A 27,050-nucleotide genomic window follows, 5' to 3' on the forward strand; every position below is an offset into this window, starting at 1 on the left:
TCGAATACTAGAATTATTATTCAGTGAGAAAAAAATCCACGTGTATACAACATTTCAAAACAGAAGTTAAAGCATTAAATAATACTTTTTATTTAAATGTTTATAAGGCAGATCTATGAGAATGATAGAAAATGTGGTGTGTAATTTGATAGCAATATTTTGGAGATTACAGAGTTTTAGTAATTACCAATTACACAGTTAAAAAGAAGATAATATATTCCAAGCAGATACAAAATATCTAGTGAAAGATCAAGGCAAGAAAATGAGTATAACTAATTGACAATGGAAAATCAATTTTAATGTGAATTGCACATTATCCTTTAAAAGCTTTCAAAAGAAAGAATTATTGCAGTCTAGTTAATTCAGACAGTGTTAAACAGTATCAGGATAAAGAACTGAAGGGCAGAAAGGATTAATTTTCACTTCATGTAACAAACCCAGATTTACAATGGCTTAAACGCAGGGAAAAGCAGTGGAAGTAGGGAAGTAGTCAAGGTCTTTCTGGTCTCAAATCTGCCTTCCTCTTCGGGTGTGGCCTTGATCCTCTGGAGACAGCTGCCAGGGCTCCTGTTATATCCACAATCCCAGCAGCAAGATGAAGGGATGAAAAAGGACACATGCTGCCTTCCTTTGAGGAGACTTCATCTCACTGGCCAACACTCAGTCACATGTACACCTAACTGCAAGGACAGCTGAGGAATGTAATGGGCAGCTGCTTTTAAAGAAGTAGAGTCAATAGGAAGACAAATTCCAGTTCCAGCTCAGTCTGGATATCTGCAAAGCTGCAAAAGATCTTTAAAGACAATTTCAAGAGAATATTTCCTTAAAGTTGGCAATTTGGAGATCATACAAAAGCATCTGCTTTTGTGATTTAATTTAGGTCATCTGGCCACTGGAAGAATCCATACAGTCTGCCTTAATTTTGGATGAATGCACGATGGAAATTCAATAATTTAGAAAGTTAAAAAAAACTCAGTATGTTAGGCTGAACAAAACATTTTTTAGTATCATATGGAAAGAATCTCTGAAAATTAAGTGCTGTATAATTTTCTCATACCAAAAAAAAGTGAAGAACCCATTCATTCATGTAAAATTCAGTTTAAAGGTAAAAACAGATTGAGTTTCCACTGAAATTATTACAGTTTCATTTAGGGCTAATCATTTGTACTGAATATACATCAGAATTTGTTTTACCAACTGATGAACAATTGAAGGTAGGGCATCTCATTTCACAATATAAATCTTAACACTGTGAGGTGTGTTATACTATGTATGTATCCTGCTTTAAGTCATGGATTTACAAAATAATTTCAACACATTTTAGGCTGTTTACTTATTTCAAAACAGGGATTTCATAGACTGACACAGGAATAATTAGTTCAGTGTTCACAGTATTCCAAAATAAATATTTACTTATTACATTTATGATACTTTATTTAAAATACCACATTAGAAACTTTAAATATTTCATAAATAAATCTCTTTTTTGGGGGGAAGCTCTGTACAGAATTTGTTATGAAATAGCTTAATGGCAAGTGGTAATTTAGAAGAATTAAGTTATCAGATAGGAGATATATTAAAATATTAAAAAATTGGATATATTCTTGAAGCCCTTTTACACAAGTAATTTTTATAATTTGATTGTAATGAAAGTATAATATACCTTGTTACTATTATCAGATTAATTTTTGAAAGTAAAATTCCTTAATCAAGCCAAGGTTATGCTGCTTTATAAGAAATTAATCAGGTAGTTTAACACTAGAGCTCATTAGCCAACCTGTATGTAGCACAAAATAATCATCTCTGATAAATACCTATAAATATATTTTATTCATACTTTTAAATATTTTACAATTCAAATAAAAACCTTATATGTAGACAATCTGGGCTAAATTTCCAGGTATGTTTTGAAAAATAATGTTAGCATGAATAGATTCATATTTAAATATGATTTTAAATATTCTTAATAGAGGAGACATAAATATTTACATAAAAGCTAAGTAGCATGATACAGCTCATGGTGATTTTCCTCATGGGAAAACAATTACTTGATTTTTTTTTTGCATAGGATTAAGACTGAGTATCTTTTCTACATTCTTTTAATTTTCTAAGGGGCACTTCTCAAAACACAGATCAGGTAGCAAATCTCCACTGCTCTAAGGTTCTCACCACCACTTTCTCACATCTAGCAATAGTAGAATTCAGTCCTACTTCTGAGGCCAGAAGAATGGTTTAGAAAAATAATGATTATAAAAAATAACAATTAAGAAAAATAATCACATAGAAGTAAAATAAAGCAACTAAACATCATAGTTTTGCATTTTTAGAAAAGCATTTAAACATTTAGAATTATAGTAAATATATTACATTTATTCTAAAACTTCAAAATTATTCTGTTTTTGTAGTACTGAAAAGAAGATAGTGCCATTTGAAAAAACAGATGCATCTTTTATACATTTTCACAAAAGTTTGTTTTTCATATTTTTAAAGGCCCCATTTATCTGTAACAGTGGTATTTTTATTTAGAGTATTGGCTACTTAATATATACATGCAACAATATATGCTTTAATAGTAATTTAACTTTTAGGAATATTTCATTTCATTTTCACATTAAATGGTTACACATAGTGTTAACAGAGTGGAATTTAAGGAACAAGAAAATATTGAAAATATGCTGTTATTTTCATTAGTTCACTATAATAGAATGTTTTTGCCCATAAAAGTTATCATTGCCCAACTGAATTCCTACCAAGAACTAACAAGTGATTCTCAAGTGGGGAGAAATATAATTAAAATAAAGAAAATCGAGAGCTCAGTTAGAAAGCACAAGATAATAGGCCGGGCGTGGTAGCTCACACCTGTAATCCCAGCACTTTGGGAGGCCGAGGCAGGCGGATCACGAGGTCAGGAGATTGAGACCATCCTGGCTAACACGGTGAAACCCCGTCTCTACTAAAAATACAAAAAGAAATCAGCCGGGCATGGTAGTGGGCGCCTGTAGTCCCAGCTACTCGGGAGGCTGAGGCAGGAGAATGGCGTGAACCCGGGAGGCAGAGCTTGCAGTGAGCCGAGATCGTGCCACTGCACTCCAGCCTGGGCGACAGAGCAAGACTCTGTCTCACAAAAAAAAAACAGAAAAAGAAAAGAAAAAAAAAAAGAAGGTACAAGATAATAAAATTTACCAAGAGGAGAACATTAGAGAATCATGAGTGAATTACCAAACTGACAATGCAGTTGTAGAAAGGTAGCCTCTACTAAATAAAAGTCTTTTTATTGTTGGCAGTTGGATTCAGTAGTACCTATGTGGGTAAGTTTAGAAATGTTATAATTGCAGGAAGAGGAATGCACATAATTGTATCTTGTCTATAATTTTCTATTTTAATAAGGAAATAGCAAATGGGGGTGGGGGGAATGTAGGGCATTCTACAGTTTGAGCAAAATGCAATTAAATGTGGAAGGACAGCACTGAAAAATTTTATGAATAATCTCTATGATTATATGTCTCTAGAGTAGATTTATAATTAGCCACTTACCCTAATATCCTTCATGCTTGTAAAGTGCTCCCTAATGAAGGGTTATGCAGGCAGGAGAACTTCTCAGGAAGAGAAAAGGAGAAGACCAACTCTACAGAGATTTTTGAAGGACTCCATGGGATCTCAGCAATTTAACACTGCTAGGGCCCTTCACTGCATAGGGAGGCATATGGACTGCCATGGGTCTCCAGGCTCATGTTCCAAGCAAGAATAGGGTAAGTAACTGTGAATTACCCTACAAGCAGTAATAAGTTTATTATAATAATATTTTTATACATTTTTTGGATGCACCCAACCCACTCTAAAGAATGTCAGTGACTTTATACAAAAGAGGAAGCATCTAGATTGGCATTGTGAACATAATGCATAGGGGTGTGGCGGGAGCTCTAGAGCCTAGTGGTTAAAACCATGGCCTCTGGAATATGACTACCTGGACTTGAATCCTCACTCTGCCATTTATTAACTGCATGACCTTTGAAAAATAACTTTTCTATCCTTCGGTCCCTCATATGTAAAATGAGGATAATAACTACTTATCTCACGGGGTTGTTCAAAGTATTAAATGGGATAATACAAGTAAAGTACTTAGAACCATGCCTAGCACATCAGAATCCCTCAAAGAACATCAGTATAATCCTATACCATAGCAAGTGGTGACTGGTTAAGATGCGACAAAGGTCAGCTAACAGATTACTTGTGTGCAAACTTGATACTTTTGTTCTAAGTAGGAACTATTATACAATTCCTAGGATTGGTACCGTATTAGAGATAGCAGTTTTGGAGGCCAAATGTTACTGAATCCTCTTCCTGATCAGTATATTAATATGAAAATGAAACTGCTCTGTAACACAATAAAGAATAAAATCTTTCATGAGGTATGTATTATCAGTATGTATTTCATGTCTCCAATATATTTTAAGTATAATTTCAGGTTTAATTTGTCTTTTTAATTTGTGTCTCTTCATATAATCACATTGCTTCATACAATTAATTTCATCCTTCAAATCCTATCTTATGAGAGAAATATAGGAATGCTATCATGCACCCTTCCCTAGATGCTAACATAATGTGTCCTTTCTTAAAAATAATGTGTAATAATGCATTTCTACTTTTTAAGTTGAATACTAATTAAAATCTTAATCTTCAGAAAAAAATGTATATCCATTGAATTATTTAAAAGCTTAAAATTCTGCTGGTTTGCAAATTGTTTTTAACATTATATTATTAACTGTAAGTATTTTTGCCTGATTATGAAATATAAAGTAACAACAGGGTTACAGTTGTGCAAAACAAAACAAAACATACCTAAATTACAATAATATTTTGACTAGAAAAATTCATATTGGCAAACATGACATTTGTGAAAATTAACTTGAAGAAAACTCTATCACTAATTCAGCTGAAATCTCATTTAACAATTTTCAACCCACAATAATTTGACAGCATACTTGTAACTGAACATAGAAGTCATAAAAATAATGGCATGAGTAGAACTTTATATGTCAGCTGTGAACACCATTTATCATCACATTACTGTGACCCTCTCCGGGGAGATATGAGGAATTGTTCCTCCAATACCTTCTTCCAGAAATTGGCTCTTTTCCCAGCCTTTTTTAATTCGTTTTAGCTTTCGGCTTATACATGGAAGGAATAAAATGATCTTACCCAGAATTACAATTGAGGGCAAAACAAGAGCAAGAACAAAGTTTGGTGGTGTATAAAATCTGTAGTACTCTTCTTCAAAAGCTCGTTTCCATCCATAAATTAAAACATGGAAAGTACTTATGAGCAGAGCAACATATCCAAGCGTAGACTTGGGCCAGGAGAGGAAGGAAAAGAAACAAAGAATAAGAAACAAATGACTGAAACTCATAAATTAAGCTATCAAGATATACCATGTTTATATTTTGATAAAACTATTTTGTCTTAAATTATCAAGTTAACCTTTGTCCTCTACTGAATTAAACAATATTAATATTTTTATATATGCATATATATGTATTATTTATATGCACACCTTATGTTACACAAATAAGGCCCTACTGCATACAGTTTAATATTCTTACTACTTCATTTATTTTATCAAGAACATTTTCCTCATGTCATTAAATATGAAAATGACATTAATACTGTATAATATTCTATTGAATGGATATGCATAATTTGTTAAACCATTCCTTTTTGTTGATAATTTACTGTTTCCAACTTTCCTCAACTATAAATGTCATGTTAGTCCATTTTCCATATTTTGATTTATTTTCTTAGGACTGGTTTCTAATAGTAGGATTATTGGTCAAAACATCTAGCTTTTCCTTAAGGGTACTGATACATACTGCTAAACTCTTCTTTATAAAAATTATTCACATTCCCACCAGTTGTGTATTAAAGAAATGTGTATGTATGTGTGTGTGTATACACATACACATAAATATAGTCATGTGCCACATAAGGGCATTTTGGTCAACTATGGACTGCATATACAACGGTGGTCCCATAAGATTATATAACTTATTTTTACTGTACCTTTTCTATGTTTAGATATGTTTAGATACACAAATATTTACCATTGTGTTACAAGTGCCTGCAGTATTCAGTACAGTAACATGCTGTACAGGTTTGTAGCCTGGGAGCAATAGGTCATGGTTTGTATAAATATGCTCTATGAGGTTCACATGATAAAATTGCCTAACGACTCATTGCTCAGAATGTTCCCTATTGTTAGGTGACACATCACTGTTAATACATAAACAGACATATGGTAAAATTAAATAAACTAATTTAAAATTATTAAAATTAATTAAATTAAATTAAAATTAAATGAGCATCCTCATGGGCACACACACACACACATATACACACTGGTTAATAGGCAAATGTGAAAAATCCTACAGTATTAATATAAACAATAATTCAAATATAGAGTTTATTAAGAATACTTCAGTTAGGCACTTTACAGGTTAAATTCTAAAAGCTCACCATTCTTTAGTTCGCTAAATTATTATGTTTAAGACTGCTTACTTTGAAAAATAGTCTGTTATATAAAAGTAATATTACATCAGTATAATGATGTAATGTCTAACTTTACTGGAAAATATCAACCCTCCAGCAGGCAAAATATTTGCAATTACTCATCTAAATTTATAATGATAATTTGCATCTGTCTAGAACCTTCTATTTCTTTTTGGGTATGATTAAACTAGCTGTTGGGAAAGTACTCTCCCTTTTCTTCAAAAAGGAAAAATAAATTCAGATAAGCATTTGGCCCTGCTTTGAATGAGATTTTTACAGGACCTTAAAAACAAACAAGCAAATAAGCAATGAAATGAAACAAAACTCAAGTGTACCACCAAAGGACATGAATCTGTCTACTACGCTGTAAACCATTTGGATACAACCAGTACAGATTTTGTGAAAATACAGGAAGGGTCTATGCTTCAGTTATATATTTTTAAAATATGCAACCTTATTATTTAGATATTATTGGAGAGGGTGAATGTTTGACTTATTAAAGAATACAATGGTGGTTTGAAATCCCTTTACAGACATCCATACATATTAGTATACTACTGATATACTAACACAATTCTTAAGGCTGGTTGCATGTCATAATCCATTAATCTAGTTACCTAGTTTGCTACTGCTTGTGTTTGTATGTGTGTGTATATATACAGACATTTCTTTGAAATATTCAGATTGACATCCCCACTTGAGTTCAAATTAATAAGATTTTTCTGGACAAATCAAGATGACTCAAAACATAAAATAATTTTTCATTCACTTGGCTAATAATAAATTGACTTTCAACATTAAATTTGATCTAAGCTCATCCTTCCCCACTTTTTTTTTCTCTTTTAAGATAACTTTTTCATTCTTAACATAGTATACGGGAAGGCAGTGCTGTCAAAGTCTTCTAGTACAATCATATACTGACTGATCTTTCACTTACTTAACCAGAGCAGTCCTAAGACGGCTTCCAGCATAATGTATCTGGATGCATAAATACAGCCTCAAAGGCACCCTTTTAATAAGGAACATATTTAAAATGCAGTTGTTCTTAACAAGGAAATCCTATCCTGCACAATCCATCACCAGACAAAACCCCACATACCTGAATAAAACTGAATTCTCTCCAGTTTAAAGCATTGCTCACTGAAGGGATAGAAGTGACTGCCAGGAGGGAAAGTAAGCCAAGGCTCATTATGCCAAAGGAGATATACATTTCAATTCTCCAAACTTCTTCCTCATTCCAAGAGTTTTCAATATTTGCATGAACCTAACAAGAAAGCGAATGTGAATTTCCTTTATTTAGTAGAACATTAACTGATTCAGCACAGAGTTCACTCTTGGCATAAGAAGAATCTGGTCATATATGGACATATTTAAGTTGTACTAATTCAGTCTAACAAACCATTACAGAGACCCTGTTACTGGATGATACTGCTCCAGGTGTAAGGAAAAAGAGAATTAAACAAAAGGAGGACAAAACTTTCTCTTTCCTTGTATACGTGCCAGAATAGAGGGGCAAAGCTTTGCCATCATCATTACAGGGACTCTGGAGTCCAACACCATAAAATACCTAGTAGTTGGTTCTAGGGTGACACAAAAGAAGTTACCGACAGTTAAACTTAGTTTTGAAGTAATATTACAAGCTGGTTTAAACATGGTTGAATATCTGGGATATAGTCTGGCCTTAGTTCAACTTGGATCCAGTCAGGGAATTTCTAAACTATGTCAGTATCTTCTTCCATCACATGAATAATATATCTCTGTTTTATCTTTCTTCTCATCTTCTCTTCCTAGAAGGCTGTGATTTCCCTGGCTATAAAGGCCAATGGAGCTCAAATATTTATCCACTTGAACTGCCTCATTTAATATGATCCTCAACTATCCAATTGTGTCATTTATATACAGTATTTTTTCCAAACGTCTTTTCCTTACATTGATAATGGGTATATAATCAAGTCAGACAGTTAACTCTGAATTTGTGGTATTTTGTGTAGGGACTACCTTTAGAAGTTCTATTTACATTCAGAATATAATTAGAGTATAAATCAAGTATTGGACTCCTTCAGCTGAAATTTTTGATTTAAATAAGTATCTATTAATGGAAAACAGATTCTAACAACAGTTTAACTTTGTCCAATTCCAGTTAACAACATATACTTGAAATTTAACAACAACGAAAAGCTGCTTCTTAGCTATTAGTTCCCTGAAGCAATCATACCATCATCTTGAAAGAGGTCACAGAGTTCTTACCATCTTCTTATTTGATATCTATACAATACAGAATAACAGCATTACCCAGTGTACTCAGAGACTACAACCTGGATCTACCTGTTCTCCCAGTTCATTCATTCATCCCACAAATGGACTGTTTGAGTGACCACAATGTCTAGGCTCAGATCTAGGCACTGGGTATGTATCAGTGAAAAAGATAGACAAAGATCCCTCTTCTCATGAACTTACATTCTGATGGGGGAAGGCAGACACTGGTAAATGTATTTTTAACGTGGAAATCAAGTGTGTTAGAAGATGGTGTTATTAAAAAAAGAAAGGTAGAGCAGGGTGAGTCAGAGGGATTGGGAATACTGGTTAGGGCAGAGGCAGTGGCATTTAAAATGGTATCCAGCGTAGGACTTGCTGAGAAGGTGAGATCTGGGCAAATGACTGGAAGGAGGTAAGGGAGCCGACTGAGCAACAATAAAAGCCTTAGTATCCCATTAAGAGAAGTTGTTTTTTTTTTTTTTCAGAGAGTGAATGGCTTAAAGGTTATCAATCTACTAATTAGAAAAATATTATTTTAGGTTTTATTGTTGAAACAAGCTTAAGTACTAGATGCCACATACTTGGACTATGATGCCTTCGATCCTTACAAAATGCACATGCTTTTACACATTTGTTTTGGTGCAATGTTCTTGGCTTTCATTGAGAAATGCTATACCAAACAGCTTCAGGGAAATCCCTTAAATTACATTTGTGGATTGGGAATTATGGAGGAAAACCATAGTCCACCTCATCATCAAGTCCCGTCCATGAAGCGCTCCCTGAGTTTTTTTTTTTTTTTTTTTTTTAGAGCTAAGTGCTAGAAAAGCTTCACCCGTGGAACTATTATCTTTTCTGGTTTTTGATAACAAGAGCTTTGTAAATAATAGGGTCTCCTTTCTCATTGTATTGAAAATCTAAAGGCCCAAAGAGAAGCTGTGTAGACACTCTTCGCAGAGGTGTATTTGACTTTTTTCTCCTGATCTTGTCTTCCTGTTCTGTTTTGTATTTTTACTGGTTCTAATTTTATTGTATACATTTACTGAGAGTTGCCTCATCATTTTGTGGAGCACAGCCAATTATAAAACATTAAAATAATGAATTGTTGAATACTGAAAGCACTCATTGCAATTATAACATTGAAAAAGGGGGGGAACCCAACTCTCTATTTTTCTGCTTTTATTGTGTATGGAAAAGGATGGTAGCAGGCTTTACTTAAATAATTTTGAATTAGCCACATAATTATTATGCAAAAACATTGTTTAAAGAACAATACTTTCCCCTCCCGTAGTATACCAAAATCAAATTTCCATTACAGGGCATGTAAAATTTTATGTTTTACAATTTATACTAATAAAAAGTATTTTACTAGCATCATATAAATAACAAGCACATTCAGTACCTGCTGATAAGCCATGTTGAGAAACAAATATCTCTCTGACCTTCTCATCGGTAAGCAGAGGCTATAGGCAACATGGACCACAGCGAAGAAAAAACTTAGTAATCCGAGCTGTTTTCTACACTGTAACCAGGTTTCCAACCAAGGCGGAAATCTCCTATACTTGGTGCCATAATAAAGTTGATAAGCAGCTGCCAGAAGACCTGCTAGGTATACCAGGGAGAGCAAAGTAATGGCAACTATAGGTAAGGTTTTATTCACAATCTCTATAGGAATTTTGTAAAAGTCACTCTGTTGGTTTCTAGCATACGGATGAATCACATCTCTGACAAAGGAATAAAGGAAAAAAAATGTGGCCAAGCTTATAGCTACCACCACTGGCCCTCTCCAGAGAGTAAAGAGTCGTAGGGGTAAATTTTCAATCTCTCTGGCTGATGATAAGGATCCCAAGTCAATGGGAATGAAATTCAACTGGCGGGCAAGTTCAATAACCTGTTGTCGGGCTTGAATATTGTTGCTGCATATATAAACCTGTGGAAAAAACAAAAAGACTCAGCATTACCATTGTTGTTGATAAAAATGGTAGCATCGCATGCTCCACTTACGGAGCATCACCTGTGATGACCTTGAGTGATGCAAATGGTTAAAGTTCAGGAGATAAGGCATTTATGAATGTATTAACCTATTATTAATAGGTTTTAAATAGTGTCATAAAAACAAAAAAGTCCTTACCATTTGTGATAATAGGACAATAAAATACAGGAAAACGTAGCTGCAACCTGGATCATCAGAGGGGATCCCCCAGGTGGGGGGTGGGAGGGCAGGTGGAAAGAAAGGTGTAGTCTTCTAGGCCACATGGTTCAGTAGCAGCAGCCAGGTAAGGCCCCCTCTCCAGGGGTTTAGGTAGACTTTGAGCTGCTGGCCATGCCCCTCCCCCACTCCATCTCTCTAATTCCCACAGGGGACAGTGTGGGGCTGGCAACCCCTGCTGTAACGAACAATATGTAGTTTTAGGACTGTAGCAGTTCTGTATAGTAGTATGAGTGCAAACACCGCCCTTTACAGATATTTAGCATGAGTGGAAGTGGGCATGCACTTTGGATGGTGGCATCTGCAATTAAAACCTTTAAATTATGTCGTGGTGCTGTATTTTTAATAAACTTTAGTAAGATTTTAAGTAAAATTTAGGCTTAGAAACCAATACACCAACTATCTCAGAAAAACCATAATCATCTCAGGTATACTATTTCATTGGTCAGTATATTAAATGCTTTCATCTCTAAATAATGATGATTACCTGGCAAGTAAAAAAATTACAAGGCTTAGTTAATTTAAATAGAAAAGCAACTGTCCTTTTCTAAGACTAAGATATTACTTTTACAGAAACTCTAATGACGTGATGGGTGCAGGCGAGGGTAGGCTTTCAAACTATGGAAATCTGTTAGATACTATAACATAATTGAAAATTCAAAAAGTATTTATTGAGCACCAAGTTCATTACTGGAGTGAGCTACTAAGATTAATGGGTAGGCCACCTCATTCAAGGCTAGAAAAATATTGCTATAGAGTCTCCAAGTAATGTTTGGGGAAAACAAATTCCTAAATATATCCCTGAAGATGTTTGTATAAGGACTCTAAAATAGACCACATAGAGATATTTGCATGTTTCTATTTACATAATGGTGACAATATAACACTCTTTGGATTATTAATCTTGGATAACATTAACCAGATGAATGACAAATCCTATTTGAATGAATATTATATAATCATTTATGAACTTTTAAAATAGAGGTCCTTTTATAACACAAATAGGAAAAAAGTATTCTAAATTTATTACAGTTGTGACAATGGTGGAACAAACTTTTTTTAAAACTCATTTGGAAAAAAATTTGTATAAATTATAATACAGTATGATAAGTCTAAAAATAAACCAAACACTCAAAATAAAGGCACAAACACTCAAAATAAAGGCACAAACACTACATAATACAAATGTAGACTATTTCTGTAGCTCATTTTGAATTTAATCACTGTTCCACATTATTTTCTGTTAAAAATTTAAAATTGGTATAAATATGGGTATATTATTAAATTCAGGTTTGTCTCACAGGTCCTGGTTCTAATTTGCTTATTCTATATCCACTGCTAAACTTTGGTGGATATGCAAAAGAGAAAAAAGGATTCAGAAATAGCCTGTAGAAAAGCATATGTTCTTTTACTAGTCATTAAAATAAAGACTGGAAAGTAAATGGCTATCATGACTCTGATATACAGCATACAATGATATAATACTGAAACTTATTTTCTAAGGAATCTCATCAACTGTCTTTATGGACAAAAACAATAAAAGTGTTTTATAATCATGCTTAATTGTAATGCATAAGCACATTTAAAAGATTTTTAAAACATATTTTATGTGTTTACTTATAAAAGCTCATTCCACAATGGTGTTGACAGAGCACCCCATCTGCTTTATTCTCAAGTTGAACTGGATGACGTTCACATTATTTCCCCAGCTTTCCACATCATTTTGGGAATGGGAATGTGCCCTTACAAGGTCAGGACACTAATCTTCAGGTGCTCATAATTAATTTTCAAATGATAATCATTGGAAAGTGTCAGAATTTGGTTTTAAAATGTTTGATATTTGCTTAGTTGTTTAACTACAAAATACCAGATACATAAGAATAAAAATGTAAAATACATACCTGCCGGCTGGCATCCTTAGGTCCTAACTGAAGTGCCCAAGCTGAGACAACATTAAATCCTTTGACAATCAAAGAATCTGGGAATAATGAAGCCAAATATTCAGCATTGGATTCTGGGTACTGGTTTATCCTCATGTTATTGCTCACATCAATCAGGATTTTACCCACAAGCAAATGTCTCAGGTCCCACAGGGAGGTATAATGTTCTCTATGTATAGCAACAAATATTATATTTGTTTTTGTGAGAGCATCTTCATGATGAGTGACATCTACCACATGAGGAAAAAATTCAGAAGCAAACTTAGGATTTCTACTTCCTATGACCACATGATAGCCACATCTAATAAGTCGAATGGTCAAGGATTTGGCAAAATCTCCACTTCCAATCACACCTACAGTGACCTTCTTTGCATCTTTGATACCATTTATGCCATTAGGTAAAAAAGTTTCACTAAGGCTCTTAGGGCTTCCCATCATAGAGATTGATTCCATGATATGGACGCTTCCAAGATCACCAAGAATATCCTAGGGGAGAGAAAATAAAATGGTCATCGGTTACCTATTACTGAACATTAAAACACTTCTAGACATTGTAATAATGTCCTGTCTTTCTAGAGGTAAAATATTTCACCACACTTTAACATACAGCACAGTAAGACACAATTTGTAAGCTAAAAAAGGATCACTATTCTGGTTTCTCTTCATATGATATAAATCTTTTGGCTTTTAAAAAAGCATCTCAATAGGAAAATTAACTGTCACAAAGGTGATGTGCTAAAGTGGGGCTTCTCAAATTTTAATGTGCACACAGATCACTTGGGAATCTCGTTAAAATGTAGATTCTGATTGAGCAGGTCTGGAGGGAGGCTCAACATTCTGCATTTCTAATGAAAGCAATACCAATGCTGGTCTGAGGACCCCTCTTTGAGCAGCAAGGCACTAGTGATGCAGGACAGGAAAGCCCCCAAATGGGGGCTTAGCCCAGGAGAGTACTTGGCTTTGCCTGGGAAAGAATTCAAGGGCGAGCTGGTGGTGTTAAACAGCAACGTTTATTGAAGCAGCAGTTTACAGCAACAGCAGAGGTACTGCTCCTTGCAGAGCAGGCCTACCCCATAGGCAGTGTGCCTAGAGTAGCAGCTCAGCGGCAGCTCTGCAGTCATATTTAAACCTACTTGATTTATATGCAAATTAAGGGGTGATTTATGCAGAAATTTCAAGGATGAGGGTGGTAATTTCTGGGTTGTTGGGCTGTTGCCATGGAAAGAGGTGGTAACTTCTAGGTGTTGCCATGGCAATAGTAAACTGACATGGCACACTGATGGGCATGTCTTATGGGGAGGTGCTTCTGTTCTGACCTCAGTTTGGTCCAGTGTCTGAACCTTCCCTCTGGATTCAAGTTCTGCCCCCTACCTCACTAGAGCACATGAAAAAAGGGACTGAGGTTTTCACTCAGAACTTTTTTGAAAAACACACTTGTAACAAGTATGATTACCCAGCTTTTGAGCAGATCAGAGGCAGCAAATCACAAATGCTGCTGGAGGCAGAGAGGACTGTGATACTAAGTAATGGCTCACAAGACAAGAGAAGAAAGAAAAACCATTTTTTAAAAAGCCATTTAAACCAAAACTGTCTAAAGTCATTTGGGGTGGAGATTATAAAGTTCCCTATATACTTCAGTAGCTAGTGACTTTATCATTAAATGAGAGCTAGACAAATTAGCTAACAACGAACCCTGGCACTTAAATAATATCTTAAGAAAAATAGGCATCAAAATATAACAAAAGAGTAAATACCATGGACCTCTATCATTCACCCTAGATCTTACAATGTATCATTGAGAAAGATAGCTTACCTATGGAAAAAGGGATTAGTAATGTGTTTATGGTCTTAAATTATATAATATGTATGAAATCTTTTTCTTCCCCTTTGTAAAGAACATGGCTGTGCTTTGGTCAAGGACAGGCAGAGGTAAACATCCAGAGTGAGTGAGTTCAGAGTGCAGGCATATAACTTCACTTGTTACTTGTTATCATAGCCATGTAGACATAACAGAAGCTCACCACCATCGCTATAACATAGGGAAAACTCATCAGTTGGCTCTAAGCCACTATTGTCTGTAAAAGGTATAATTGCCCTGCTGACACTGTAGAGGCACTCTTGTGCTCAGAGACAGAGAGTCAGAGCTGTCTGTCTTTGCAGACAGACGGGGGAGCCAGGACACAGCTTGGCTTGCCCATGCCCAGAGAGAGAAATAGTTAAGCTGCTGACCCTGAAGTCAAGGGAGCTGTGTGTGTGGGAGCCACCAGACTAAGCAGCTGAGACAGGATGGACAGTGTGAGAAAGTTGTTGATCAGAGTTGCTGTTGAATAAAATCATCTTTCACCTGCCTACAGCCCTTCGAGTATTCTTTCTGCTCATCCACCCACACCCTTTGGACCGCAACATGACACCCTTTTATTTGCTGGCTGCATAAACTATGATGCAGTTATTCTTTTTTTTTTTTTTTGAGACGGAGTCTCGCTCTGTCGCCCAGGCTGGATCTGCCTAAGCCTCCCGAGTGGGATACAGGCGCCCCCACCAGCCTGGTAATTTTTTGTTTTTTTTAGTAGAGTGGGTTTCACCCTGGTGTCCACCCGCCTCGGCCTCCCAAAGTGCTGGGATTACAAGCGTGAGCCACCGCGCCCGGCCAATGCAGTTATTCTTCCTGGAAAAATCTCTCAAATTATTTTTTAGTTGAGAGACTAACATCTGAAATGTTCATATTTGGAATAATTTGCTGAAGAATACAAATCAGGTTGCCAGGAATTAGTGTCAAAATTGGGTCTGAAAGAAAAATACTCTTCCATTCTACCCTCATTGCACAATTTCTTTTATGCTCATAGCAGATGTGGACCACTTCAGAGGATTTAATGGACTTTACAGGCACAGGTGGAATGTTTCAAAAAAAAGTTGGGGTTTTTACTAAATGAAATTTGAAATGACTAGAGCCAGGAAAATTCAACTTTTTACCCTAGAAATGAGTCACATCCAGTAACTCCAAATACATCAGTATGTTAAACTTTAGAAATACAATAATTATAGTAATATTACTTAATGCTTATATAGGACATAATGTATTTAAGCTCTCTTGTGGTTTTTATGCATTAACTGATTGAATCCCCACAACCACCCTAAGAGACAGGTGCTAATACTGTCATACCCACTTTGCAGATGAGGAAACTGAGACCTGCAGAAGATAATTAATTTATCCAAGGACATAAAGACAGAAAATAGGGAAGCCAGGATTTGAACCCAGGTAGTCAGTCCAGCTAAGACGTGTTATTTAGGTGCATGTAACGAGTTTAGGAAAGGGTGTTTTTTTGGGGTTATAAGTATCAAGGTGTAACAATTACAGTTGTACTCAAAGTAGTATATTATTCCTTTTTCTTTGGTCATTTCATTGCTCCTCAGCGTTACCTAGGAGCAACCCATCCTGGGAAAGAAGAATATTTACTATTTTTAAATCAATTACATGTTTCATTTCACACCTTTCAAGACAGACCACTCCCTTGGTGTGGTCCATGCACCCAGAAAGGCAGGCAGGAGTCAGAGGTACCAGGGTAGGAAAAAAACCTGTCAGTGTCCATTTGGAGATGTCACTGGCTATGTTGGGAATCAGGAGCGGTTAAAGAAACCAGAAGTAATGAAATCCATGCTCACTTCATTCGAAAGTTAATGGTAATCATGTGCATTATCTAACGGTGAGAAAGGTTGCTAGATTCACACAAGGGAATCCAAGTTTCCTATATCCCATCCCGGAGTTCTTCTGAGTATATACTGTAGCATTTCCCAAAATATAAGAATTGCAAAATCTTTAAATCTAACAATCATGATGATCAAGACGTTTTCAAACAGAAACAAAAACAAAACAACATTAATTATCTGCTTATTTTGCAAAGCAAGTTCAAACCCCTTCTGTAAATCAGGATGTGAACAGATAAAAATTTTATTTTTCTGGGGGTTCCTTTATAGGTGACTAGTCATTCTTCTCTTGCTGTTTTTAGAATTCACTCTTTGTCTTTTACTTTTGACAATATGACTATAATGTGCTGTGGGGAAGATCTTTTTGTATTGTATCTGTTTGGAGATCTCTAAGTTACCTGTATCTGGGTGTCTATATCTCTCACTAGACTTGGGAAGTTTTCATTGTTGAATAACTTTGAATGCAAATGGATTAAACTTTCCACTTAAAAGATATAGACTAGTAATAGATAAAAAATCATGACCCAAGTATATGCTGGGTACAAGAAACCCATCTAACATATAAAAACACATGTAAGACTGAAAGCAAACGGATGGAGAAAGATATTCCATGCAAATGGAAACCAAAAGTCACTATACTTATATCAAATAAAACAGAGTTTGAGTCAAAAACAGTATAAAGACACAATGAAGGTCATTATATAATGATAATAGATAAATTCTAGCAAGAGGATATAACAATTCTAAACATATATATGCCCAACAACAGACCACTCAGATATATTAATATAAATAAAATGTTATCAGATTTAAAAGGAGAAACAGACGCCAATACAACAACAGTTGGGGACTTCAACACCGCCTGCCAGCATCTGACAGATAATCTGGACAGAAAATTAACAAAGAAACATTGGATTTAAACTATACGTTAGACCAAATGGACCTAACAAACATTCACAGAACATTTCATACAACAGTTACAGAATACAAATTCTCATCAGCACATAGACATTCTCTAGGAACGACCATGTTAGAACACAAAATAAGATTCAACAAATTTTTTAAAAATCGAAGTCATATCAAGCATTTCCTCAGACCACAATGGAATAAAACTAGAAGTCAATAACATGAGGAACTTTTGAAACTGTAAAAATGAATGATTAAACAATATGCTCCTAAATGACTACGGTGGCAAAGAATAAATTAAGAAAGAAATAAAAAAATTTCCCTCAACAAATAAAAATAAAAACACAACACACCGAAACACATGAGATACAGCAAAAGCAGTGCTAAGATGGAAGTTTATATCAATAAGCACCTACACCAAAAAATCATAACGATTTCAAATAAACAACTTAATGATGTACCTCAAGGAACTAGAAAAGCAAAAACAAGCCAAACCCCAAATTGGTAAAAGGAAAGTAATAATAAAGATCAGAGCAGAACTAGACAAATTGGGACTTAAAAAAACAATACAAAGGATGGATGAAACAAAAAGTTTTGTTTTTTGAAAAGATAAAATTGATAAAGCACTTGCTAGACTAACCAAGAAAAAAAGAGGAAATACTCCAATAAAAAATCAGAAATGGAAAAGGAAACATTACAATTGATACCACAGAAATACATAAGATCATGAGAAGCTATTATGAACAACTATACACCAACAAACTGGAAAACCTAGAGGAAATGGATAAATTGCTACACACATACAACCTACCAAGATTGAAATGGGAAGAAACGGAACACCTGGACAGACCAGTAACAAAAAAAGTTGAGGCAGTAATTAAAAAACTCCTAATAAAGAAAAGTCCAGGGCCAAATGGCTTCACTGCCGAATTCTACCAAACTTTCAAAACAGACCTAACACCAATTCTCTTCAAACTCTTCCAAAACATTAAACAGGAGGGAATTCTGCCTAACTCATTCTATGAGGTCAGCATTATCGTCATACCAAAAGCAAACAAGGCTCAACAAAAAGAAAACTACATACTAATATTCTTGATGAGCACAGATACAAAAATTCTCTACAAAATACTAGCAAACCAAGGGCCAGACATGATGGCTTATGCCTGTAATCCCAGCACTTTGGGAGGCCAATGCAGGAGGATGGATTGAAGCCAGGAGTTTAAGCCCAGCCTGGGCAACATAATGAGACCCTCGTCTCTACAAAAAATTTAAAAAATAGCTAGGTGTGGTGGTACACACCTGACGTCCTAGCTACTCGGGAGCTGAGGCAGAAGAATCACTTGAGCCCAGAAGTTGAAGGCTGCAGTGATTTATGATTGTATAACTGCACTCCCTCCTGGGCAACAGAGCAAGACCCTGTCTCCTAAAAAGTGTGCGTGTGCATGCGTGTGTGTGTCTGTAGAAGCAAACCAAATCTAACAACTCATAAAAAAAAAACCATATCATGATCAAAGGGGATTTATTCCAGGAATGCATCCCAGGGATACAAGGATGGTTCAACATATGCAAATCAACAACTGTGATACATCACCTAAAGTGAATAAAGGACAATAACCATATGATCATCTCAATAGATGCAGAAAAAACATTTGAGAAAATTTAGCATCCCCTCATGATAAAACTTGCAACAAACTAGGCATAGAAAAAATATGCTTCAACATAATAAGGGCTTATATGATCTATGTAATAATAATAATATAGCTATCATTATTTTGAAATGGGGAAAAGCTCAAAGCCTTTCCTCTATGAACAGAAACAAGACAAGGATGCCACTTTCACCACTTCTATTCAACATCATATTGGAAGTCCTAGCCAGAGCAACCAGGAAAGAGAAAGAATAAAAGGTACCCAAATTGGAAAAGAGGAAGGTCAAATTATCCCTCTTTGCTGATGATATGATCTTAGATCTAGATAAACCTAAAGATTTCACAAAAAAACTCTTAGATCTGATAAATAAATTCAATAAAGTTGCAGGATACAAAATCGACATACAAAAATCAGTACCATTTCTACACACCAACAATGAACTTGCTGAAAAAGACACCAAGAAGGCAATCCCATTTACAATAGCTATAAAAAAACAAAAACAAACAAACAAACAAAAAACAACTAGGAATATATTTAACTAAGGAGGTGAAAGTTTGCTACAAGGAAAACTACAAAGCACTGTAGAAAGAAATTAAAGATGACATAAACGAATGGAAAAACATTCCATGCTTATGGATTGGAAGAATTAATATTAAAATGACCATACTGCCCAAAGCAATATACAGATTCAATGCAATCCCTATCAAAATACCAACGTGATTTTTCATAGAATTAGAAAAGACAATCCTAAAACTCATATAGAGCCAAAAAATATCCTGAATAGCTGCAGCAATCCTAAGCAAAAAGAACAACGCTGTAGGCATCACACTACCTGACTTCAAAATGTATTACAAGGCAATAGTAACTGAAAAAACATGGTACTGGTATAAAAAAAGATGCACAGACCAATGAATGCAACAGATTAGATAATCCACAAAAAAAATCCACACATTTACAGCCAAGTGATTGTCAACAAAGGCACCAAGAACATACACTGTGGAAAGGATATCCTCTTCAAATATATGGTACTTGGACGATTGGATATCTGTATGCAGAAGAATAAAACTGGACCCCTGTCCCACACCATATGCAAAAATCAACTCAAGGTCAACTAAAGACTTAAACATAAGACCCAAAACCCCTCACTTCAAGAAGAAAACATTGGGGAAATATTTGAAGACATTGGTCTAGGCAAAGGTTTTATGGCTAGGACCTCAAAAGCACAGCAACAATAACAAAAAAATAGACAAATGGGACTATATTAAACTAAAAGACTTCTGTGCAGCAAAGGAAACAATCAACAGAATGAAGAGACCACCTATTGAATAGAAGAAAATGTTTGCAAACTATTAATCTGATAAGGGACTAATATTCAGAATATACAAGGAACTCAAACAACTCACAATAAAAAACATATAATCCCATAAAAATGGGTAAAGGTCATGAATAGCCATTTTTCCAAAGAAGACAAACAAATGGTTAATAGGTATATGAAAAAATGCTAAGCATCACTAATCACCAGAGAAATGTATATCAAAACCACAATGAGATTTCAACTTATCCCAATTAGAACTGCTATTATTAAAAGAGAAAAATGACAGATGCTGACAACGATTCACAGAAAAGGGAATCCTTATATGCTGTTGGTGGAAATGTAAATTAGTACAGCCACTATGGACAACAGCATGGAGGTTGTTTCTCAAACGACTAAAAATGGAACTACCATACAATCCAGTAATCTCACTACCGGGTATTATCTACAGGAAAAGAAATTAGTATATCAAAGAGATACCCGTCCTCATGTGTTTTTTTTTTGCGCACTATTCACACTAGCAAAGATATGGAATCAATCTACATGTCCATCAACAAATGGATAAAGAAAATGTGGTATGTATACACAATGAAATATTCAGCCTTAAAAAATGAAATCGTGTCATTTGCAGCAACATGGATAGGAGTGGAGGCCATTATGTTAAGTGAAATAACCCAGGCACAGAAAGGCAAATATCGCATGTTTTCACTCATGTGTGGGAGGTAAAAAAGTGGATCCCATGGTCGTAGAGAATAGCATGAGAGATAGCAGAGGCTGGAAGGATGTGTTGATGGGAGGAGGGGAAGAAGAGATGTTGGTTCACGGATACAAATGTACAGTTATAAGAAGTAAGTTCTAATGTTCAATAGCAAAGTAGGTTGCCTATAGTCAGTAACAATGTACTGTGTATTTCAAAGTAGCTAGAAGAGATGACTTGAAATGTTCTTAACACATAGATATGATAAATACTCAAGGTGATGGATTCCCCAAAAACTCCAACCAGATCATTACACATTCTACGGATATAACAAATACTCACACATACCCCATAGATATGTAACATGTATCAATTTGTTTTAAAAGTTAGTCTAAGCAGGCTTCTTCAAGAAATAAATCCTACTTCCCTCAATGTTCTGAAAACCCCATTGGCCAGTGAGGGTGACCTGAATATTGCTGACCTGGCTTGGCACTATGCTTATGGTAGTGAGGGAGAGTCCCACTGTTTGGCACATGGAGTAGCAGAACTGCAATCTCAGAGCTGCTTCTGAATGAGCTACTAAAGCAGTGTTTCTCAACCCTAGGTGCATGCTCTAATGACCTGGCGAGTTTTAAAACACAGTGATGACGGGTCACCCCCCACCACCCAGTTTTCACTTAATTGGTCTGGGGTTCATCCTGAGCAACAGCATTTTTAAAAAAGATTAGCAGATGTTTTATTATGCAACCAAGATTGAAAATCACTCTAGTAAAAGATTCAGAATTCAATCTAATACTTTCATCATTTGGCGATAGCAGATGTGGCTTTCTGACTCTCACTCATGTTAATTTTTACATTGTTGTTTGTAGTAATGGAAAATTACACTTGCGAAAGAGTAGTAGTTACCTTTGAATACAGGACGCTGAACAATATGCATGCAGTTCTTTCCCCTTTTCCACAAGGAGGGGCAGTATCAGAAGGTCCACTCACTATTTCCAATTTCCTCTCTTCACTTTCTAGGAAAGGCAATGCCATTCCTTAAAATGTGTCACTCCTTCCACAACACACTTTGTTCCTGTTGTTTCATAATATTCAAAATTCGGAATGTTTCCATGACTGTATCTCTTCTTTCTGTTCTACAAGGGGATCCCCTCCCCAGTTCTCCAGGGATCACGATCCTGCTGACCTGAGCAGACCAGTGTTTCCAAGGGAATGACTCACTAGAAAGGCACTTGTCAAACTTTAATGCAAATATGATCACCCGGGGACCTCTTTAAAATGCACACTCAGATCCTCTAGGTCTAGAGGGAGGTTAGGCTTTCTGCATTTGTCACAAGCTCCCAGGTGATGTCCATAGTGTCTCTACCTTTTCTTTTGAAGTTATTCTTAAGGAATCCAAATTAAATAACTGATAAAACTATGTCATTTATAGGCTGGGCGTGGTGGCTCAAGTCTGTAATCCCAGCACTTTGGGAGGCCGAGGCAGGTAGATCACTTGAGGTCAGGAGTTCGAGATCAGATTGGCCAACATGATTAAACCCCGTCTTTACTAAAAATGCACAAAAATTAGCCAGGGGTGGTGGCAGGTGCCTGTAATCCCAGCTACTCGGGAGGCTGAGGAAGGAGAATCGCTTGAACCAGGGAGGCAGAGGTTGCAGTGAGCCAAGATCGCGCCACTGGACTCCAGCCTGGGCAAACGAGTGAGACTCAGCCTCAAAACAAAAACAAAAACAAACAAAAACAAAAACAAAAAACAACTACATCATTTATAGAAAGTTTTGCCTTCATGGTGTAGGGGTGAAAGAGCAGGCCTAAGCTTCTGCAATCACTTTGATTCTCTGAGTCTCAATTTCCTTTGTTAAACGGCAAACAAATAGGTTATACTTGACTCTGGTGGTAGTTTCCAACACTAAATAAGTCTTGAAGCTGTGTAATAATGGTAATATCACCACTCTATATTTAACACTTCAACTTTGGGAGCTCAATCTGAAAGTGTGTGTCAAGGACATAGTTTTCTTGAATGGGCATTTGACTGGCTGTACACATTTAATACTTGAGAATGTATTACTATGATAGGGAATTCAGTTACACTCAGCTAGACAGCCTCTTAAGGTTTTCAGTTTAGAAGGATTTCCTGAACATTCCTGAGGCTGAATGGCAGCTGTTGTGCTATGTTAATTTTGAAAAATAGAACCTAATTTGTTTCACATATAAATAGGGCATTTATTATTGGATGACAGCAACTCTGAAAGGGCTGTCCACAGAGGTTTTGATGACATTTCACAACCTGCAGATTTGGAGAGGCTATCAAGAAAACAGAATTCTCCAGGGCCATGAGGTGGGGTGGTGTAATCTTCACTTTGTAAGCCCACATCTGAACATCTCTTCTTCATCTTCTCTCCTGCAAACACGCAGCTCCTTTGAAGCTCATGGTACTTCACCATACCCTCTCCCTGTCCTTACTGCTGTCCTCTACTGACTTCTAGTTTATTCCTTATGACTGCAGACTCTGGCTCCCAGTATACCATGGTCATCCTTTCTACCCTAATAGCTATCATGTTTTTCCTGGACTTTATCATTCAAGTGGATGAACCATTCAACTTCAGTGGCTCTTATTTCCTTGACTTATTCATTGGAGGCAATGCATTTTTGCTTCTACCCCACCTCAGTCACTCACTTCCTGAAATCTCCAAGCACTATCTCCAGGACTTCCAATAATCTTCGTTTAAATATTCACACTGATAATTCTAAACAGCAAAAGAAATCTGATCCGTTGACCTCTGCCTCTCTAATTGCTTAATATCCTGCACTCTCCTTCAGCCTGCTCTGGTTTCTCTTTAAACCAAGACTAGATTTATAGTCACTCCCTTAAAAAGATCCTCAACTCTCATACTCTCCATCATATCTGCTTGGCAAAACTCTAGTTATCCATTGTCTCTGTATCTGTATACAAGTTGGTGAAGGTTGCTGGAGAAAAACCAGAAAACTGAGCTTATTAGTTTCACCTTAAATTAACAATCACCAATTTTACCTATGAAAGACCAGTCTATCCACTTATGTCCTGGAGAGCCTCCCTTTTTGCCTCCCAAGGGGATATGGTTATAACCTCTTTCTGTGACATCTCAAACTTAACAGGTTCAAACCTGAACTTTTTCCACCCAGAGCTGGTCCCATTCGCCTGGAAATGTGTAAATGCCACCATTATCCACCAGTTGCTCCAATCAGAAAATTGGGAGTCATTCTTAAGTCCTTGCTGACCCTCACTTTTGACATAAAATCCTGCACCAACTCCTGTTCTCCAACATATTTCATAAATACCTCTCCACCAATACCAGGCTAGTCTAGGTGTCTATCATCTCACCTGAACTCTGCAAACATTTCCTAATGGGTCAGCCTACTTTCTCTTTTGACCCTTTCCAAACCATCTCCACAACAGCTAAAATCATCTTAAAATGTAAATCGTCATAAAATGTCTCTCCTTAAAATCAGTGCTCCTTGTACTTAGAACTACAGTCACCTTCCTGACTATCACATAAAAGGTCCTGAATGAGTTAGTCCCCGCTTCCCTTCTCTAACCTTATCTGTATATTGTCCACCCACAGCATCCTCTTCTAGAAGGAGAAAAGAACAACCACTTTATGTACCTTGGGAACTTTCCATATACTGTTCCATCTCTATAGCAGAATAATTCACTCAGCCTTTGTTAAATTTATTTTGTAATATTTTATATAATTGTTTCTTTACTGTTTACTATTTCCACCATTGGACAATAAGCTGCATGAGGGAAGAACCATGTTTGTCTTGTCCGTGATCACTGCCTCCACATTGTCTGGCAGTGTAACTAAGGATGCAATAAAAATTCTTTGTTATGGAATACATCAGAAAAATTCAGGACAAAAAGACGTAATAATTCTCTAGATCAGACTTCTCTTTTTGTTGAAAAGACATGTGGGCCCTGAAGGGGTAGGTGATTTATCAATGTTATTGTTATGTTAATGTCTCAGTTACCTCAATGTCCTGGTTTCTGGCCCAGCAGGGATAAATACGTCTCCTGTCTCCTGATGTCCTATGTCCTTTATCACACCTGCAGTCTTACTCTTTCACATTTTTGGTGTATCCTCTTTCTCACTTTTCTAACTCATTTACAATCCTTTCTTTAAAAATTTGTCTTCACCTGTCCTGTTTTTTCAGTATTAAAATACAACTATGCTCATTCACCACATTTTCCATAGCACCAGTACAATAAAAACTGACTTGAATAAAGCTTTTCATTTCCTTACTGCACAATTTGCTCGTTATCATTCTCAATATTGTCTCATTTCCCCATACCCTGACAGAGTGACTAGCTAAGAGGCAGAGAGTGCGGCCATCCCAATGGCAGCACATATAGTTACTCTTTATGTTTCTAAACATCCTGCAAATTATTTAGGACGGGTGTTTTGTTTTGTTTTGCTTTTCCATTAAATAGCCTCTAAGCTTTGAAGCAACCCAGAGAGAATCGGAGTAAAAAAATTATAGGGTTAAAGAAAGAAAAAATAAACAGAAAAATAAATTGAAGAAATAATAAAGTCAGAAAAGGAAGGATGGGGAGGTGGTTTGGAAAACAAAAAGGGTTCCAAGCAGCGGGGCTGTTAAAAGGACCAGAATCTAAGTCAGGAGGTTGGGGGTGAGGGTGAGGGAGGAGTCTGAATTCTTCTTCTATACTGATGAGCGATAATTAACTATGGCCTGGACTGTCTTTCCATCTAAAAAACTAACTGCCCAAGGAGTAAAAACTGACACCAATCCTTCTCCACGGGGTGGGAGAGATAATAAATGGAAATCTTCCAACAAAAATGCTCTTTATCTCTCTGCTCTATTTTAAGAGCAAGATTTTTAGGGCATAATTTTCAACAAGTTTTGGCTGAGGCTGAACACAGGGCTCAGAGATAATTTAGGACAGTCAAAGAAGAGGCCAATTACTTTCTAACAGAAATGGCCTAAACACCACGATTACATTACTGGGAGATAAACCAAATGACTGCTAGAAATACCTGTTCGCAAAGCAGCACTGCATGATCTTCCATGAAATGCCCTGCATCAACCCAAAGTAGCAGGGAGACTATCAAGGGGGCGAAAGTAACCTGCCTGTTCTTTCCTGCTGGGACACATCCTACCTGGGACAATGTCTCCTTGCCTTCTTTCTCCTGGGCCCAACCTCAGGACTTGCCCTTAGCTCTAGGAACCAAGAGGAGGAGGAGGGGGAATCAATGGGAACAGACACCCTTCTCCACCCTTCTCACTTTCCACCTCAAGGTGCCAGGAGAAGAGGGACCCCGCAGCTCAGGGCGGACGCCCGCAGAGGGCGCAGAATCAGGGAGGATGGATGCAGCGCGTGGCGCCGACTGCATCTTGACCCTCAACTCCGCCGCCGCCACCTTCTTTCGCGCTCCTCCCCGACCCGCTCACCTCCGCGCCCCCTGCGCCCTCCACGCCGGGCAGGGGCGAGCCTTGCAGCTCCCCAGGAGTGGCGCCGACTCCCCAAGGGCCCACCCGGGGGCCAGGGCCTACGGACTGCACCTCCGATTGGCAGCTGCAGGGTGGCTGCCGCGGCGGTCGCACTCCAGCTGCTTCCCCGCCTACCCAAGCTGGATCGCGTACAGCCGGCGAGGAGGAAGGCGGGAGGCGCGCGGAGGACGGCTTGCAGTGACGCGCCGCTAGGGGCTGCGCGCCCGGACAGCTCGTGGCGCCAAGGGCCCGAGGAACGCTGACTGGAGTCGGGAAGAGCCGTGGAGCGCGGGGGAGGAGTCGGGGAGCTCGGAGGGGGCGGGGGTGTGTGGAGGGAGCGGGGTTGTGTGGAGG

At 36.9% G+C, this 27,050-nt stretch overlaps 1 protein-coding gene across 1 annotated transcript; it reads right to left on the reverse strand.

The window, feature by feature from the left end:
- On the reverse strand, positions 1-26,961 carry STEAP2 (STEAP2 metalloreductase). Its single transcript, XM_032761131.2, has 5 exons — positions 26,658-26,961; positions 12,907-13,431; positions 10,199-10,726; positions 7,643-7,807; positions 1-5,347 (listed from the first exon to the last, which is right to left on the reverse strand). The coding sequence occupies exons 2-5, from the start codon at positions 13,396-13,398 to the stop codon at positions 5,060-5,062; spliced, it is 1,473 nt and encodes a 490-aa protein (XP_032617022.1). The 5' UTR covers positions 13,399-13,431; positions 26,658-26,961; the 3' UTR covers positions 1-5,059.
- Between the last annotated feature and the right edge of the window lie 89 nt (positions 26,962-27,050).

Source organism: Hylobates moloch, unplaced genomic scaffold, assembly GCF_009828535.3.
Source record: "Hylobates moloch isolate HMO894 unplaced genomic scaffold, HMol_V3 SCAFFOLD_1, whole genome shotgun sequence".
NCBI classification, from domain to species: Eukaryota; Metazoa; Chordata; class Mammalia; order Primates; family Hylobatidae; genus Hylobates; species Hylobates moloch.

Excerpts from the sequence above, each read along its gene's own strand:
- STEAP2 (XM_032761131.2), bottom strand. The coding sequence starts at position 13,398 with ATGGAATCAATCTCTATGATGGGAAGCCCTAAGAGCCTTAGTGAAACT. Across the intron at positions 10,727-12,906 it reads CTAAGGATGCCAGCCGGCAG|GTTTATATATGCAGCAACAA; the intron begins GTATGTATTTTA and ends TTTTTTCCACAG. Across the intron at positions 5,348-7,642 it reads GAGAATTCAGTTTTATTCAG|TCTACGCTTGGATATGTTGC; the intron begins GTATGTGGGGTT and ends TCCTGGCCCAAG.